The following is a 13,688-nucleotide window of genomic DNA, read 5'->3' on the forward strand; positions in this document are numbered from 1 at the left end:
GTGCTTGTGGTTGACAAGAAGAACAACGAAGAGGTTTGGTTGTGGGCCTCATGCAAAGGCTGTGTGTGCTGCTGATGGCCTCTGGTCACTCTTGGAGAAAACAGCTGCTGCATGGCAGAAAAATACAACTGTGCGAAATCAGGGTGAAACTTGGGAAGGAATGCTACAGCTGAGGCACTGCAAAAACCTGCTGAACAACCAGACGTCCACTGGAAAGTCTTCCAGGGACTGCAGAGGGCTTTGCACCAGGCCAAAGGTAGACTGAGAGGAAGGCCTAAGGACTTCATCTTGGCATATCCCACTGTCAAAGATTTAGTTGGGGTCTTGCAAACACACAGCTGGCTTTTAGCAGAGGTGAAGCAGGCAGCAGCCAGAGTGGCAGATGGCTGGGAGAGGCAGCTGCCTACTTTGCCTTTGCTGTAGGGTGGAGTGGCTTCAGCAGCCCCCATATGGCTCTTCCCTGTTCAGCCTTCTGCCCCTTATGCTGCCATTACGGGAGTATTTGGGATGTATTGGGCAAGAGGGAGAGACGGAGTAGTGGGGAATGGAAGAGAAGGAGGGAGTGGGTGCTGGGATGGAGTGAGGGATGGAAGATCAGTCCCCTACATTAAAATTCCTGCTATAGCTCTCTTTAAAATTTCCATTGATCTTTGCTGCCTTAGCAAATTTCCGTTGACCTTAGCCTGCCGAACTTGCACTGAAGGTACCCACCACCCCTCTAAAGCTGCCAAAAATGCTTCTAGGCCTACCTCATCTCTCTGTGAAATCTCACTTTGCCTCACAGATACGTACCCTATTGCTCTGTCCTAACCACACTCTCCTGCTCCTTTTCCCTTCTAGGCTCATGCTGCCACGCATCCTCATGACAGCAAGTTCAGTTCAGTTTATGCAGCTGCGAAACCTTAAGTTGGCCTTCCACAACTGAATCACTTCTCAGTGAGAACAAGAGAGGCTTCGCATTCTTGCCATTCTCACTAGGCTGCCTCTATCCTTGAAAATCTGGTGTTTTCTTAAATGCTGGCAGATCATTCAGATAACAGGAACCCTGTGCTATTCTATCCCCGTGATCCATTTAATTATGGGGAAAAATACAGCAACACTTTCACTTCAGTGAAAAATCAGACCTGTTATTTGCTAACATTCCTAAGGTGTAAAACGCAATCGTTATAAACTCATGTCCAGGCTCTAAAAATTATTAGTTTGGTTTAAAAAATTATACATCTTGGAAGAACAAAGTACCTGCTGAACTCTTTCCGCTTGACTTGAGGTTTTGTGCGTTTTTAACTCATTTTCATCACACTTGCATGGTATTCTGTGAATATAGCTAACCATCTTGCTTTCCAAAATAGATAGATAGTTACTCTATTTTAATCAAAATATAACCAAGACTTATATAACCACTTGATTCCTGTTATGCTTTAAGAATAATAAGTTAAAACAAATGACGAAAAAAAACTGAATTTTCATACTGATACTTAAGTGTAACAAAAGCAAAACTCACAAAACCATCTTTCAGTTATGTTTTTGTTACGGCAGCATTTCAGGTGAGTGCACAAGATATTTTATCTTTGGGCTCACAAGACCATCTCATCGAAGTATCTGAACTTGCATCTGAAGTCTTCATCCCCACTAAAGATGAAGGGAATCTTGTCCCATTGTAAGGTATTTTTCTAATTAGGCTGCAATTAAGCCCATATAACTGTATAAAGTTATGGAGCAAGATTTATGTACAGTGTTGTTAGCTAGCCAAAGAGCAGAAATTATAGAAATGCCATACTTACCCATTTTACTTGTTTTTTTAGAAGAAAATTTCTGATATTCTGGAAAAATCCGCTCCAAAACCTGGTGTCCCTGCAGATCTACAAAATCTTCTTAGTCAACATTTTGGTGAAAACCGTTCAGTGATTGAAATAGAGGAATTAAAGCTGTCAGGTAACTTACCCTACATTTAGTAGATAAATAATGAGGGTTTTATGATACTGTTGAGTTCCTTTTCTGCAGAAGAAAGAGAATTTTGGGGACAGGTCTTGAGTGCTACTTTTTTATGGAAATATTTTCTTATACTGTATGTTAATTTGATGTTTAAGTAGAGATGTTAGTTTCTTCGGAATAAATGTGAGGTTTCTTGGAATTACAGAAATGAAAAGAAATGTTAAAGTGTGTCCTTTTATTGTAAAGTATTAATTTCAGAAGCTCACTTTTGTCATAGAAATTATGTGATTCCTAATAATAGCTTCCAAGATGCTGAGAGAGTGAAAATGTATTTTGTTTCTGGGATTATCTGAGTCGATACAAATGCATGATAGGAGGGCTGACAGGAGTAGACAAAGAAATAATGAGACATCATTCTGATGTGATTATGAGATCTTGAATACAATGGTTTTTCAGGGGGTGCCATGAAATGACATGGTAGTTTTGGCCCAAGCATAAAGTGACCAAGTTTTAACCATGCCGAGGACCCTCTTGGTTTCCCATATTCTGTCTCCAGTTAAAAGCCAGTGATAGAAAAGGCAAAGCAGGATAGAACAGGGTTAGCTTCTGTCAGTTGGAGGTTGCATTAGAGGTGAAGGCAACACTGAACTTCTCTGCCTCTTCCTCTGCAGGTAAAGAGGCACTGTCATTTTATAGGCACTGTCCATTATTTGTTGGTAGTGCTCATGAAAAGCAGATGGCCTGGTAACTATAACCTGCATACACCTTTGATACATCTTGAACTTTTAGTGACCTGTGGCCAATATAGGTGTCTTCCAGACCAGCAGTGATTTCTCTCTTTTAACGTTTAAGCCTGTTTTTCTAGATAAATGTGCTCCTCCTTAACATCCATGATTCTAGGTTGACCCTTCTTTATTTCTATGGGGCAGGTTCAGCTTTCTTGTTGCATCAAGAAAACCTGGAGGAGTCCCATACAGATTGCTTTGAAAAGCTTGTGTTAAATATTTTTAGACTTTTAGGGTTTTTAGCAAATAATAAATTGATTTGGTCTCTTTCTTATTAAAAGAGCCCTTTGGACTAGTCAAGTGACCCATTTCCATATGGATTGGCTCTTGGGTTGGATGGAGATATTTTTTCTCTTTCTTATTGTGCTGTGTTAAGGCTTAGAGTGCCAAGGAGTTTATGAACTTCCACAGCTGTCAAGTCATTCATGTCAAAAGAGTGAGCAAATAACAAGCAACTACCTGGAGTCATGTGTTCTTGTTAACTGACACAGTGCAGAAGGTCAGGTTTGTAGTCAGCGTGGTCTCTTGCAGCAGTCTGGACCTATGTGTTTCTTCCCCCCTTTCTGAAACTTTCATTTTAAATTGTTGTTAATATTCCAGTGTTGCTGGACTGTTGGTGAAAAGTCAGTGACTGAAGTTCATGTCATTTAGAAACCATCTTTTGAATTGTTCAGTCATTAACGAGGCTTAATGAGTTTGGAAGAGCAAAACAACAGCAAAGATATTTTGCCACTGGGTGGAAAGGACCGTGGTGGGTGTGAAGAGCTCTCCTGTTAGCACCAAATGCTTATGGAAGGGCAGCCCCTGCCCTTCCCCACCAGCGTCGAGTGCATCTTTTAAACATGATTTTAAAAGTAAATCAGCTGCTGATCCTTCAGTTGTACACATTCATTGCCTTTGGAGCTCAACTCCCAATAAATGTCAATCTCGGGATTTAATAAAAGGCATCGGTACAAAATAAAAGTTTTTAGCAAGACAACACTCATTAAATGGAAGATACAGTGATGGAGAGTGGCTATGCTCAAGAAACTACACAAGCAGGACTTCAGGCAGGCATCAGCTACAAGCAAAGTTTGTTACACTGTCTATTTCAATGGAAATCATGGATTGACACTGCCAGCATTAGCACAGTGCACCATCCATGTAAACATGTATAACGTCTGTAAGGAAACCTCCTTAATTATTTAAAATATATCAGCAAACATCCATAGACAGGCACCCTGAGGTGCTGTGCTTCATGACGACAAATAGTGGGTCCCTGAAGAGAGAATTGTTAATGCTCTGCGGGAGTGTATTATTCCATCAGGCAAAGGAACCTTAACAGCGATGGCAAGTTTTCAGACCATGTAATTTTAATCACCTTTTTAAGAACTGAGACTTTCTTTATAGACGCTGGAGAAAGGGCCTTCCAAAGAACTTGTTAGGGCCTTGTCTTCATTGCCTCTATATGAAGGTTAAAGTTAAATGACATGTCTGCCACAGAGTACTTTTAAGACTTGCTAGTTAACATAGTGACTGGGTAAAAGGCAGGCAGGCAGTGGGAAATGAAGGAAGAGGAACGTGTTAAAATGCGGTGTAGGTGTTGCTGTTAGGGTCAATATAGTTACGTAGATTACCACAATATGAAAGGCCACAAAGAGGAACAAACTTATTGACAGGTAGATTATTGGTAGGTTCTTGCATTTACACATTGTGAATTGTTTGGGTGATCTACAAATGTATTCCATTGTAGGTAGATTGGAGGAACAGCCTAGCAGGTTGACTGTAAGGCTTTTTGCTAAGACTTTTGATTGATTCTGGAAAAGACATAGGAGAACTTTTTTTGAAGTGTGTGATCACACCTGTGCAGCCCTGTATGCAGGTTTCAGGGTGGGAGAGAAGAAAGGGATTGCAGTTGAGTTGAGAGATGTTACCTTTATTTATTTATCGAATATAAAGCTTCTAGTACATGATGTGTACACTAATCTTTGTTTCACAAATGGTAATTTATTGATGATGGATTTTAACACAGTTGTGATTTCATCAGTATAACTAGTGGTTATGCTGCAAACATATGCGCTCCTTTTGCTGTTAAAAATACATCAACAAAAATATTTTTTCCTTTATGTTTTCAGATTCCTGTTTTTTGCCAGCCAATGATCTCACGCACAGTTTTTCTTCCTACCTGAAGGAAAGTGAGTTAAAATGTTGGTCTGGATGAGATGAAAGTTGTACAAAAAACGTTGTTAATGCAATATTATTGCAATTTTTATCTGTACTGCCAAATGTTTTCAATTATGAAATATTAATGACTTTGTTTTTTCATGACAGTTCTTGTTTTTCTGGGTCTTTTTTACTCTATCACTTTTCTTTTAAGCAAAATGTTCTTGGGTTTCTTTTAATTGCTAGGGATTATTTGTCAGTAATTTATTGTGGCTTCATAAGTAGGTGTATGTATTATCTTACAGTAAAAATCCTGCAGCTGTCTGCTGACATGAACCAAGAGAATTTTTATTCTCTTGTATATTTATATAGAACTTCTGGTCTGGTAAATGTTTCTTTTCAATTGGTTTTCTCTGGTACAAATTGTCATATGTGTCAAATGAAGACAATGGGCTTGTCACCTTACAAACTGTTGATTTTTAATGCTTATCTAATTTGTTCAGTTATTTGATATTTCTGTATTTTATTTATTTGGGGCATTTTATTTTCCAATTTCTCAGCCATGACTAAATGTAAAAGTGTTGCAAGAGATCCAGACCTCATAGGAGTCAGCATGTGTGTTCTTGCTGCTGGCTACCATTCATCATGTACTCTTGTGATTTAAAATTGTGGCATGTAGTAGTTTCTCTGTACGTACATGGGCTTTTTCATTGCAGTTTGTCCTAAGTGGGCAAAACTCCGTAAAAACCACAAGGAGAAGAAGTCAGTGGTGATGCTGGTTATCTGCAGTTCTGCTCTTCGTTCCTTGGAACTCATCAAGTATGTCGATAGCCAATGTTATGTTGAGGTTGGCAGTCAGTCAGAGGTTTTGTCTTGGAACCACAGACATAAAGGCAAAACTGGGACACTGTCCTCTGCTAGCCAACAAATTCACTGACTGAAACTGATGCAATATCCCTTGTTTCTTTAAACTGTGGGAGTGTGGTGTTTGGTTTTACACTGAAGTAACGCTTAGTACTTCAGTTGCATGGAAGTGCTATTTTTGTTAAAAACCAAAAATAAAGTGTAACCAATTTGGGGGAAACACGCAACATGTTATACTTGGGAACAGAGTATACCCGTAAAGCATCATGATCCACCACTAAAAATCGCGACTTTGCACCAAAGGCAATGAGGACATGGCGTTCCAGGGCCTCAGGTGCCAACGCTTGCGTCTGGCCTGAGTGCCTCAAGGTCTGTGTCCTGTTCTCAGCTGGCTCAGGCTGGCAAAACTGCTGTGCAGAGATGACCATTTTCAGTGTTCCCTGTCCTCTTTTTTTTTTTCCCTTCTCTATCCTCCCCCTTCTTATTCCAGAAGTCTTGATGACTTTGATGAATTAATGTATACCTCACAAATTTCATGGTTGTCTTTTGCGTCTTGACCCCATTTCCTGTGATTGTCAGTCAGCACAACATGAGATGGAGAGTTGGGAGGCTTGACTCCTTGCCGCAGATAGAAGCATAGATATGGCAGATGTGCCAGTAGTGCTTAGCTCCTTCTGAGACTTAGGTGGTTTTTATGTATGCTTGTATATAAACCTTTAGCTTTGCACAAGAGAAAATTGAAAATTTGGCGCACTGCAAAAAACATGCAGAGAAAGCTGTCTTAAATGACATTCAGTAAATACTGAATATGTTGTCTCCAGCTTGATTAATACAGAACATAGAGTTGTTACGGTGTGCCAAAATGGAGTGTCAGAAAATCAAGTCAGGTTTTCCAACAAATGCGTGTTGGTTAACTGGAATTTGGGCAATCTCTGCAGTAAAGACTGTGACAGCCTAGGTTTTCCCAGCAGCCACGCTGCAGGAAGACTCTGTAAAACGTAGATTGGTCCATACGCAGATCTTTTCTTTTGTGCACGCACATGCATGTTCATTCATGCCTGTATCTCAGTAACTTGAGATATTTTTGAATTAGAATTCGGCGATTAGTCATTTTTGAACTAAGTTAGCTGTGAAAGCACAGGCCATAATTATTAAGTATTAGCTGAAAAGCTATCTAAACAATATTGCCCCCTACTGATATCTGCTATTGTGTTTGTCCAGTTGTTGATCACTGTTGATTAAGTAGCAAACAAGAATGTACATAGTGTTCAAAGTACAAGCAAGGGTCACTGGGAGACTGTGTGTCTCAAAGCATATTGAGAAATGTCAGTTAGTTTTGCTTTTCTCCTGTGTGGTCTTAATCCCAGCTCTGATGCTTGCATTTCCTTTTTCAATTTTTTTATTGCTAGGTCAATGACAGCATTTAAAGGAGACTGCAGAGTTCTCAAGTTGTTTGCAAAGCACATAAAGGTAAAAGGGCTGCAAGGGAATTTTGGTAGAACAGCTAAACAACTAACTAGTGTCATACCATTTTCTTTTTAATGCACTTAGCAATAGTGCCTTTCATACAGTGTTCGTATAATGTTCCTTTCTTTAGGTAATGCTTCCTTTGGTAACCCATTGTTGCAGTTTGAGAAATCTAGCCAAACACCATCTCCAATAGCTCTGGTGCAATCCGATGCAGAATGTGGATGCTTATGCATGTGCTATGTTTTAAAGGTGTTCCACATTCCTGTGAGGTGCTCATTCAAATGGCTTTTGCCTGTTTAAATAGTAGGCTCACACACATAGGTTTGTAGAAGCAAACTATACCAGCGTCCACATTTGCATTCTGACGACTGGATGCCTGGTTACCCAACATTCATACCTGTTGGAGAGCACAAATTATGGGGATTTTGGAAGTAATGAGTGGGCATTTGGCCTTTGATATGAATGCCATCAAACACACAAATTTTGCTTTATTTCACACTTGCTTTATTTCACCCTTTTCCAGTGTCTTCATCTTGAAGTTTAAAGCTAATTCAACTTTGTCAGTTTTCCAGATACTTCCAGAGAATTTGTTTAAATGCTGAAGGAAGCATACTGTTCTCACCTCTAAAAATAGTTGGTGCTATAGCAGATTTTCAAAGTTGAAAATGATTGAACTTCTAGAGAAGTGTGATGCCCAGCTGGCTGTTATATTTCTTAAACTTTCTCCCAGATATATCAGTTCGACAGTTTAAAAGATGAATAGCATTTGTTACTTGATGGTATTCTAGAAAGAGATACTATGAGATCTTGAATTTATTTCCATCTCTTTGAGAAATTTTAAAACAATTGTGGTTTTACTGTGGTTTGTCTTTCTCTCTTCAATTTAGATAAAAGAACAGATGAGTATGTTGGAGAAAGGTGTGTTCCACATAGGGGTTGGAACTCCTGGGAGAGTAAAAGCGCTAGTGGAGCAAGGTAGGAGAACAAGGAGGGGTTTCTCCATAGGTATTTTATACTTGGTCTCATGAGAAGCGAGACTGCAATTGTTTTTGAAGTGCTTAGGTTGTCATGAATCTGTGGATTTGGGTACTAAACTGTACAGTTCTGTTTCTCCACTTTTACTGTGTCAGTCAAAATGAGGTCAAGATTCTAGTAGTTGATTTTATGATCACTTTAAGCTGGTATAAGTCAGTATTACCAGAGAAGGGCAGAGTAATACTTCCCCCCCTTCTAGTCAGCGCCCACATATTCCCCCTTCCTGCTTCTTGCGCTAGCCCAACAGTCTGTCTGGCAGCTCAGTGAACTGATCCCAATTAAAACAAAACCAGTGTGCATACAAAATCAGGTAATGAGCAGGCAGAAGTGGGGGACTTACTCTGTTGGCAGGAATACTGATTTATGCTGACTTGAAAGTGATTGCAAAACCATGGTGTAAGATTTAAAGCTCCAAGAAACCAAAGACTGCGAGTAAATCAAAAGGAAATAATGGCAGAAGTCGTTGTATCATATGTCACTCTGAGCTCAGTGTAAACTTTTGTGAGGGGTGGATGAAAGATCTGCTTGCTGATTTGATTTTATTTCTGATTTGCCTATAATGAAATTAATTATTCTATATAAATCTCCTTTTCTCTTACCAAATTTTGAGTACTTTTACTTACTCAATAGACATTATGTACACAAAGAAAAACAAACAACAAAATGACAAGATGATAAGGTGATTCTTTCCATTCCTCTTTCTAAACGCTGTCTTGCTCTGACTGTGGTTTCTTGGTCAGGGACTGGCTGTGGATCGGGACTCTACTGCTCCTTCCAAAAGGGTACAGGAGTAGCATAATTTTGTTGCTTTCTGTGCCCTCCACCACCATTAAATCATTACTGCTCAGCACATCAGCACATTGCCATGTTAGGCGGAGGCAACTTATGGAAGGGACACAAGGGGTCTCATCTTATGCTAAGGTCTAGTCCTTTTTTGACACTTTAGTGTTGCAGTGCCAGGTCACTAGAGAATGGAGAGGGGTCAAAACTGATATAGAAAATTGTGGGCATTGTGTAAAAGACAAGGGAAGAATAGGGGGGGAACAGCTGGAGGGCCAGTTCAGAAAGGGCTTTTTTCTTCTTTCACCACCATTTTTTTGGAGGATAAAGGAATTCTTCAGCAGCACCACTGACCTGACTCATATTCACATAGCACCCAGTCCTGTAAATTGCGAAATGCTGTCAGTTCCCATTAACAAGAGTTTTCAGGCTAGGGTCCTTGTAACTTACCAGCTCCTCATCAGCTATGGAAATTCAACTCCTGCAGTTTCATCAAGAGGAAGCTTGAGGAATTATTTTCTGGCAGGATGTTAGCTCTTGACAAGCCTGGCAACAGTAGTTGTTCTGCTTTTGTGTTTATCTTCGAAAAAGGCAAGGGATTATGTGGTTAAGGGAGTTTGCAGCGTCAGTGCATTAGTTTTCTAACCAGCAAATGTAGTACTTAAGTGTTCAAAGATTAGTTTCCTTGGAAACAGACAGCAAAAGATGTAAAATTCAAAAATCATTTTGATAAGCACATGTCATATTTATGTAAAATTTATGTTGCCTTTTTTAGATGGCCTGTGCTTGAACGCCACAAAATACATGGTTCTGGATTGGAACTGGAGGGATCAGAAACTAAGGAGAATGATGGATATCCCTGAGGTATTGTATAAACACCTGTATATAATATATTCCATATATTCCACTTTTGATTCTAGTGCCCAGATCTTGGTCAGTAAGGTTTTCTTTCTGTAAAGCTGACTTCAGTGATCTAGAAACACAAAGAAGTCAACATTTGACTGGTAAGTCTGTACTCTCAGGTCTCAAAATTGCCTCCTGAGGAAGATTTTTTTCCTTTTTTTGTTGCAAGTCATAGCTGTGACTTACACAGTTGTGCTATGAATTTCTCCTGTTTATGCTAGATGGTTGTTCTACCTGTTGCCAGAAGTTCTCTCAGTAAGAGGATTTTGTGTAAAAGTTTCCTCAAAAACCAAATAAAACTTTGGAGAAGCATTTCTTTGTCTCCATCTGAGAGTAAGATAACTTCTCGTGAGTAAATCCACGGACAAGTTCGTTCTTTTTTTGTTTTGTTTTGGGTTTTTGTGGGGTTTGGGGGGGTTTTTTGGCAAGAAGTAGGGTGCAAACTATGTAGAGCCATCCATCATTTGTAGACTCCTTTTAAGATAATTTCCTATTTTTTTCAGTTCTGTAATCCAGCTTTCACGTTTATTGCTGTGACAAGGCATGTTTACCGTATGCTGTCGGGCATCAGCTGGTATCTAGCCAGAGAGAGTGAAAGAGGCAGATTCCTCCATCAGTCGTCATTATGAAGCTCCCAAGTTCCTGCACAGTTGTTTCCTTTTAATTGTGTATTTAGAGCAGGCTGATATGCAGAATCCCCAGGGGAAAAGGACTATTATTTTAGATATATATATTTTGCTGTTTCACAAGTGAAGACAAATTTTCAGTCGTTAATCCTTCTCTGTGCTTGTCTGTGTATTTGGGTGTGCTGTATTTTATAGTCCCCCACACACAAAGGTACCTGTTCCTAATAATTTCAGATAAAGCGCCCCACAAAAAAATACACTGCAGAAATGAAGTAACAAAAAAACCCCAGCTTTGCTTTTTGAGGCAAGCAGGCTCCCTCTTGTGGTAAATACATAAGGCTTTTTTGTATGGTGCTTGCACTTACCTGTAAGTTTTTTAAAGAACAGAGAACACAAATTCACAGACAGCAGTACAAAAGGTGCTGGTTGCAGTGGGATGGATTTTTGAAGTCAACTGAAGTAAATATAGCTACAGTAGACTGTAGGTGATTCACCTCAAAAAACTGAAGATTATGTTGCTAATATTTGATTTTGGGCTATTGCAAACCTGAACTATCCCTTACGGCTCACTGTAGGTAGCATCACAGCATTTCTGCATGTCTGTCTGGGAATATAGGCCAAAAATTTTGACTCCAGATGCATTTTATGAAGGCAAAATCTTAAGGCTATCTTAACATCAAAATGTTAAGGCTTAGCTCGAGTTAAAAGCAAGTAAGAAAGAATGTTACACCTTCATATATAGTGTTAGCATAAGGAATAGATATTTATGTGTGATTACAGGATAGTGAATATGTGATTACAGAAAAGTATTCAAACTTGCACTTGACTTGGGTAACACAACATACAGAAAGGTTTTTGACATCTTGAGCTGTGTAAGTGGAGCGTTTTGCAGCTATTTGTCCTGCTGCAGACATCAGGCAGATTCCTGAGAGTTATTTATAAGGAATGTTAGCAATAAAAGGTACCCAAACAACGTTTTGGAGATAAGTCATCTTAACACAGTAGAAACCAATGGGATGTTTTGGCAACTTGCAGACTTAAAATATGGAATACAGTCTTAGTGAGCAGAGGATCTTACTCTTTTACTTGTATAAAAATTGTCAAATACTTGCTATGAATAGTCAGAAGTTTTCTCAAAGAGGAGAGGAATTATAGTACCAAAAATGTAATTTAGAGAACTGGCAGCTTGATGTACTAATTTCTTTCATCCTGTATTAGTTGCGGAGGCAAAATTGTACCCTTAAAATTAGAAATGAGGCATACTGACCTATTTTCAGTGCAAACCTCACTTGTCAGTAATTTCTTTGCATATTTAAGGTGCTGCATTGCTAAATTTCATTGTAATTACACCAGAAAGCAAGAACAGCTGGAAGCACATGTCTATTCTACTTGCTGTTTTTGTACTCATCTGATATTCAGTGGAAAATTATGTACACAGTGGTATATTCTGATAAATATATGAATTTAAAAACACATGAATCTTCCTACATGATAGTCCTGTACCCCATTATATCTACGTAATGGATGGTGGCCTGATCCACTGCTCTCTCAGTTGCCTCAACATCTCATTAGTTAATGCTGTTAGATTTTTTTTCCTCTGTTTCTGTCTCTCCCGCTTCATTCATCCCGAACAATGGAGAGAAGGAAATAAAAAGAAAGCTCACAAAGAAACCAAAGGAGGGGTGAACCAGTTTGTCAGACCCTGTCTTGGCACAGTGGAGTTATACTAAATCACAAAGGTTTAAATAAAAATCGATTGTATACTTTCTGATCTGACCAAAGGACAAGCTTCCTGCTTTGAAAGCTTTGTGTATAGAGGTTGATGGCAATACAGAGCTGTCTCAACTCCTCAGATTACTTGTTTGTAAGATTCAAATGGAGTTTTTTCAACAAAAACCAATATTGTATTGTCTCCAAACAATACAAACACTGAGCCTTGAGTAAGTTTGAAAATACGGAAAGTTTAAGTTCCAGGCTTCGTGAAAGTAAACAAAATTATAGGAAATGGACTTGTGATAGAAAGACAACTGTTTTCACCCTCATGTAGCACATCCAGTGTGGAATAGAGGTTAGTCAGGCTTTCTCACATCATTTATTCCTGTGCAGAGTGGAGGCACGGAAGGATATAATCCTGAGATAAAACTTGCAAATAAGTTATTTGTAAGTGGGAAGAGGGAGCTATAAGGAGACTCTGGACTAACTGTGATAGAGAATCTTGTGTTCCTGCTGAAATGTGTAGTCAATATTTACTCTCGAATACATTTGTCTTTTATCTTTAGATAAGCAATAAGCTACAGCCATATCCGTGTTATAAACCAAAGTACTTTGCATGCAGCACATGCAGACCTGACCTTCATGCTCACTTTCATTCAGGTCTCTCAGACACTGTTGTGGCTGTTGCAGTGCAGTACTGCCTTTGGACTACTTGACGCTGGTTGATACTCTGGGAAGTCCCGTAGGGATTTTGCAAGCCAGGATGGACCTCTTGCTGCAGCATGCTTTATCAGCTCCTCACCAATGACAGCTTTTCCATAGCCATGTTAGATGGGACTTCACAAGCCGTAGTTGTACTTTAGGATTGCAGAGCAAATGCTAGGTATTTTAAAAAATGGCAGTATTCTAGAGCTCAGGACCTTGTATGGGAACCTTTTCTTTCACTTCTAGTCCTATAGTAAGGTGCCTGAGTAAATAAATAATGGTATTTAGCCAAAGCATTATCAGTAACTTCCGATGCTTTCTTTGATTTTTGTTTTCTTCAGATAAAGAAAGAAACAATTGACCTACTGGAGATGAGTATTATAAAGCTGTGCAGAGAAGGGTCTGTGAAGCTGGGACTCTTTTAATGGTTTTACCAACAAGGAAGTCATTTGCAGCTGCATTTTACTATTATCCTGCCTGCAATTGGCAAGTGATAAACAGGTGATGGAATCAAGAATTTTGAGTTTTCAGAGGTTTGTCAATACAGAAAGAATGCACATTGTGACCTTTCCTGAGTTTCCTTTTAATAATAAAACAGAGGTTTTGTTTGTAGTTTTAGTATGATTTTTATTGCAGGAACAATGTGATACTGAAATGAGAGTTACATTGCAGTCACCTGCTAGATTTACTGCTATACGTCACTTTTAAGACTTTGAAGATGAGCAAACTTGGG

General features: G+C 39.2%; 1 protein-coding gene across 3 annotated transcripts in view; it reads left to right on the forward strand.

Annotated features, from left to right (window-relative positions):
- Positions 1-13,567, forward strand: part of CMSS1 (cms1 ribosomal small subunit homolog) — a 244,484-nt gene extending 230,917 nt beyond the window's left edge. For all 3 annotated transcript variants that reach the window (XM_069785721.1, XM_069785720.1, XM_009918848.2), the window contains 7 exons: positions 1,803-1,932; positions 4,832-4,891; positions 5,576-5,678; positions 7,133-7,193; positions 8,081-8,168; positions 9,784-9,872; positions 13,297-13,567. In XM_069785721.1, the coding sequence (XP_069641822.1) occupies positions 1,803-1,932; positions 4,832-4,891; positions 5,576-5,678; positions 7,133-7,193; positions 8,081-8,168; positions 9,784-9,872; positions 13,297-13,380 (615 nt within the window). In that variant the 3' untranslated portion in view covers positions 13,381-13,567. The remainder of the gene's footprint in view (positions 1-1,802; positions 1,933-4,831; positions 4,892-5,575; positions 5,679-7,132; positions 7,194-8,080; positions 8,169-9,783; positions 9,873-13,296) is intronic.
- The last annotated feature ends 121 nt before the right edge of the window (positions 13,568-13,688 follow it).

This window comes from Haliaeetus albicilla, chromosome 6, assembly GCF_947461875.1.
Source record: "Haliaeetus albicilla chromosome 6, bHalAlb1.1, whole genome shotgun sequence".
NCBI classification, from domain to species: domain Eukaryota; kingdom Metazoa; phylum Chordata; class Aves; order Accipitriformes; family Accipitridae; genus Haliaeetus; species Haliaeetus albicilla.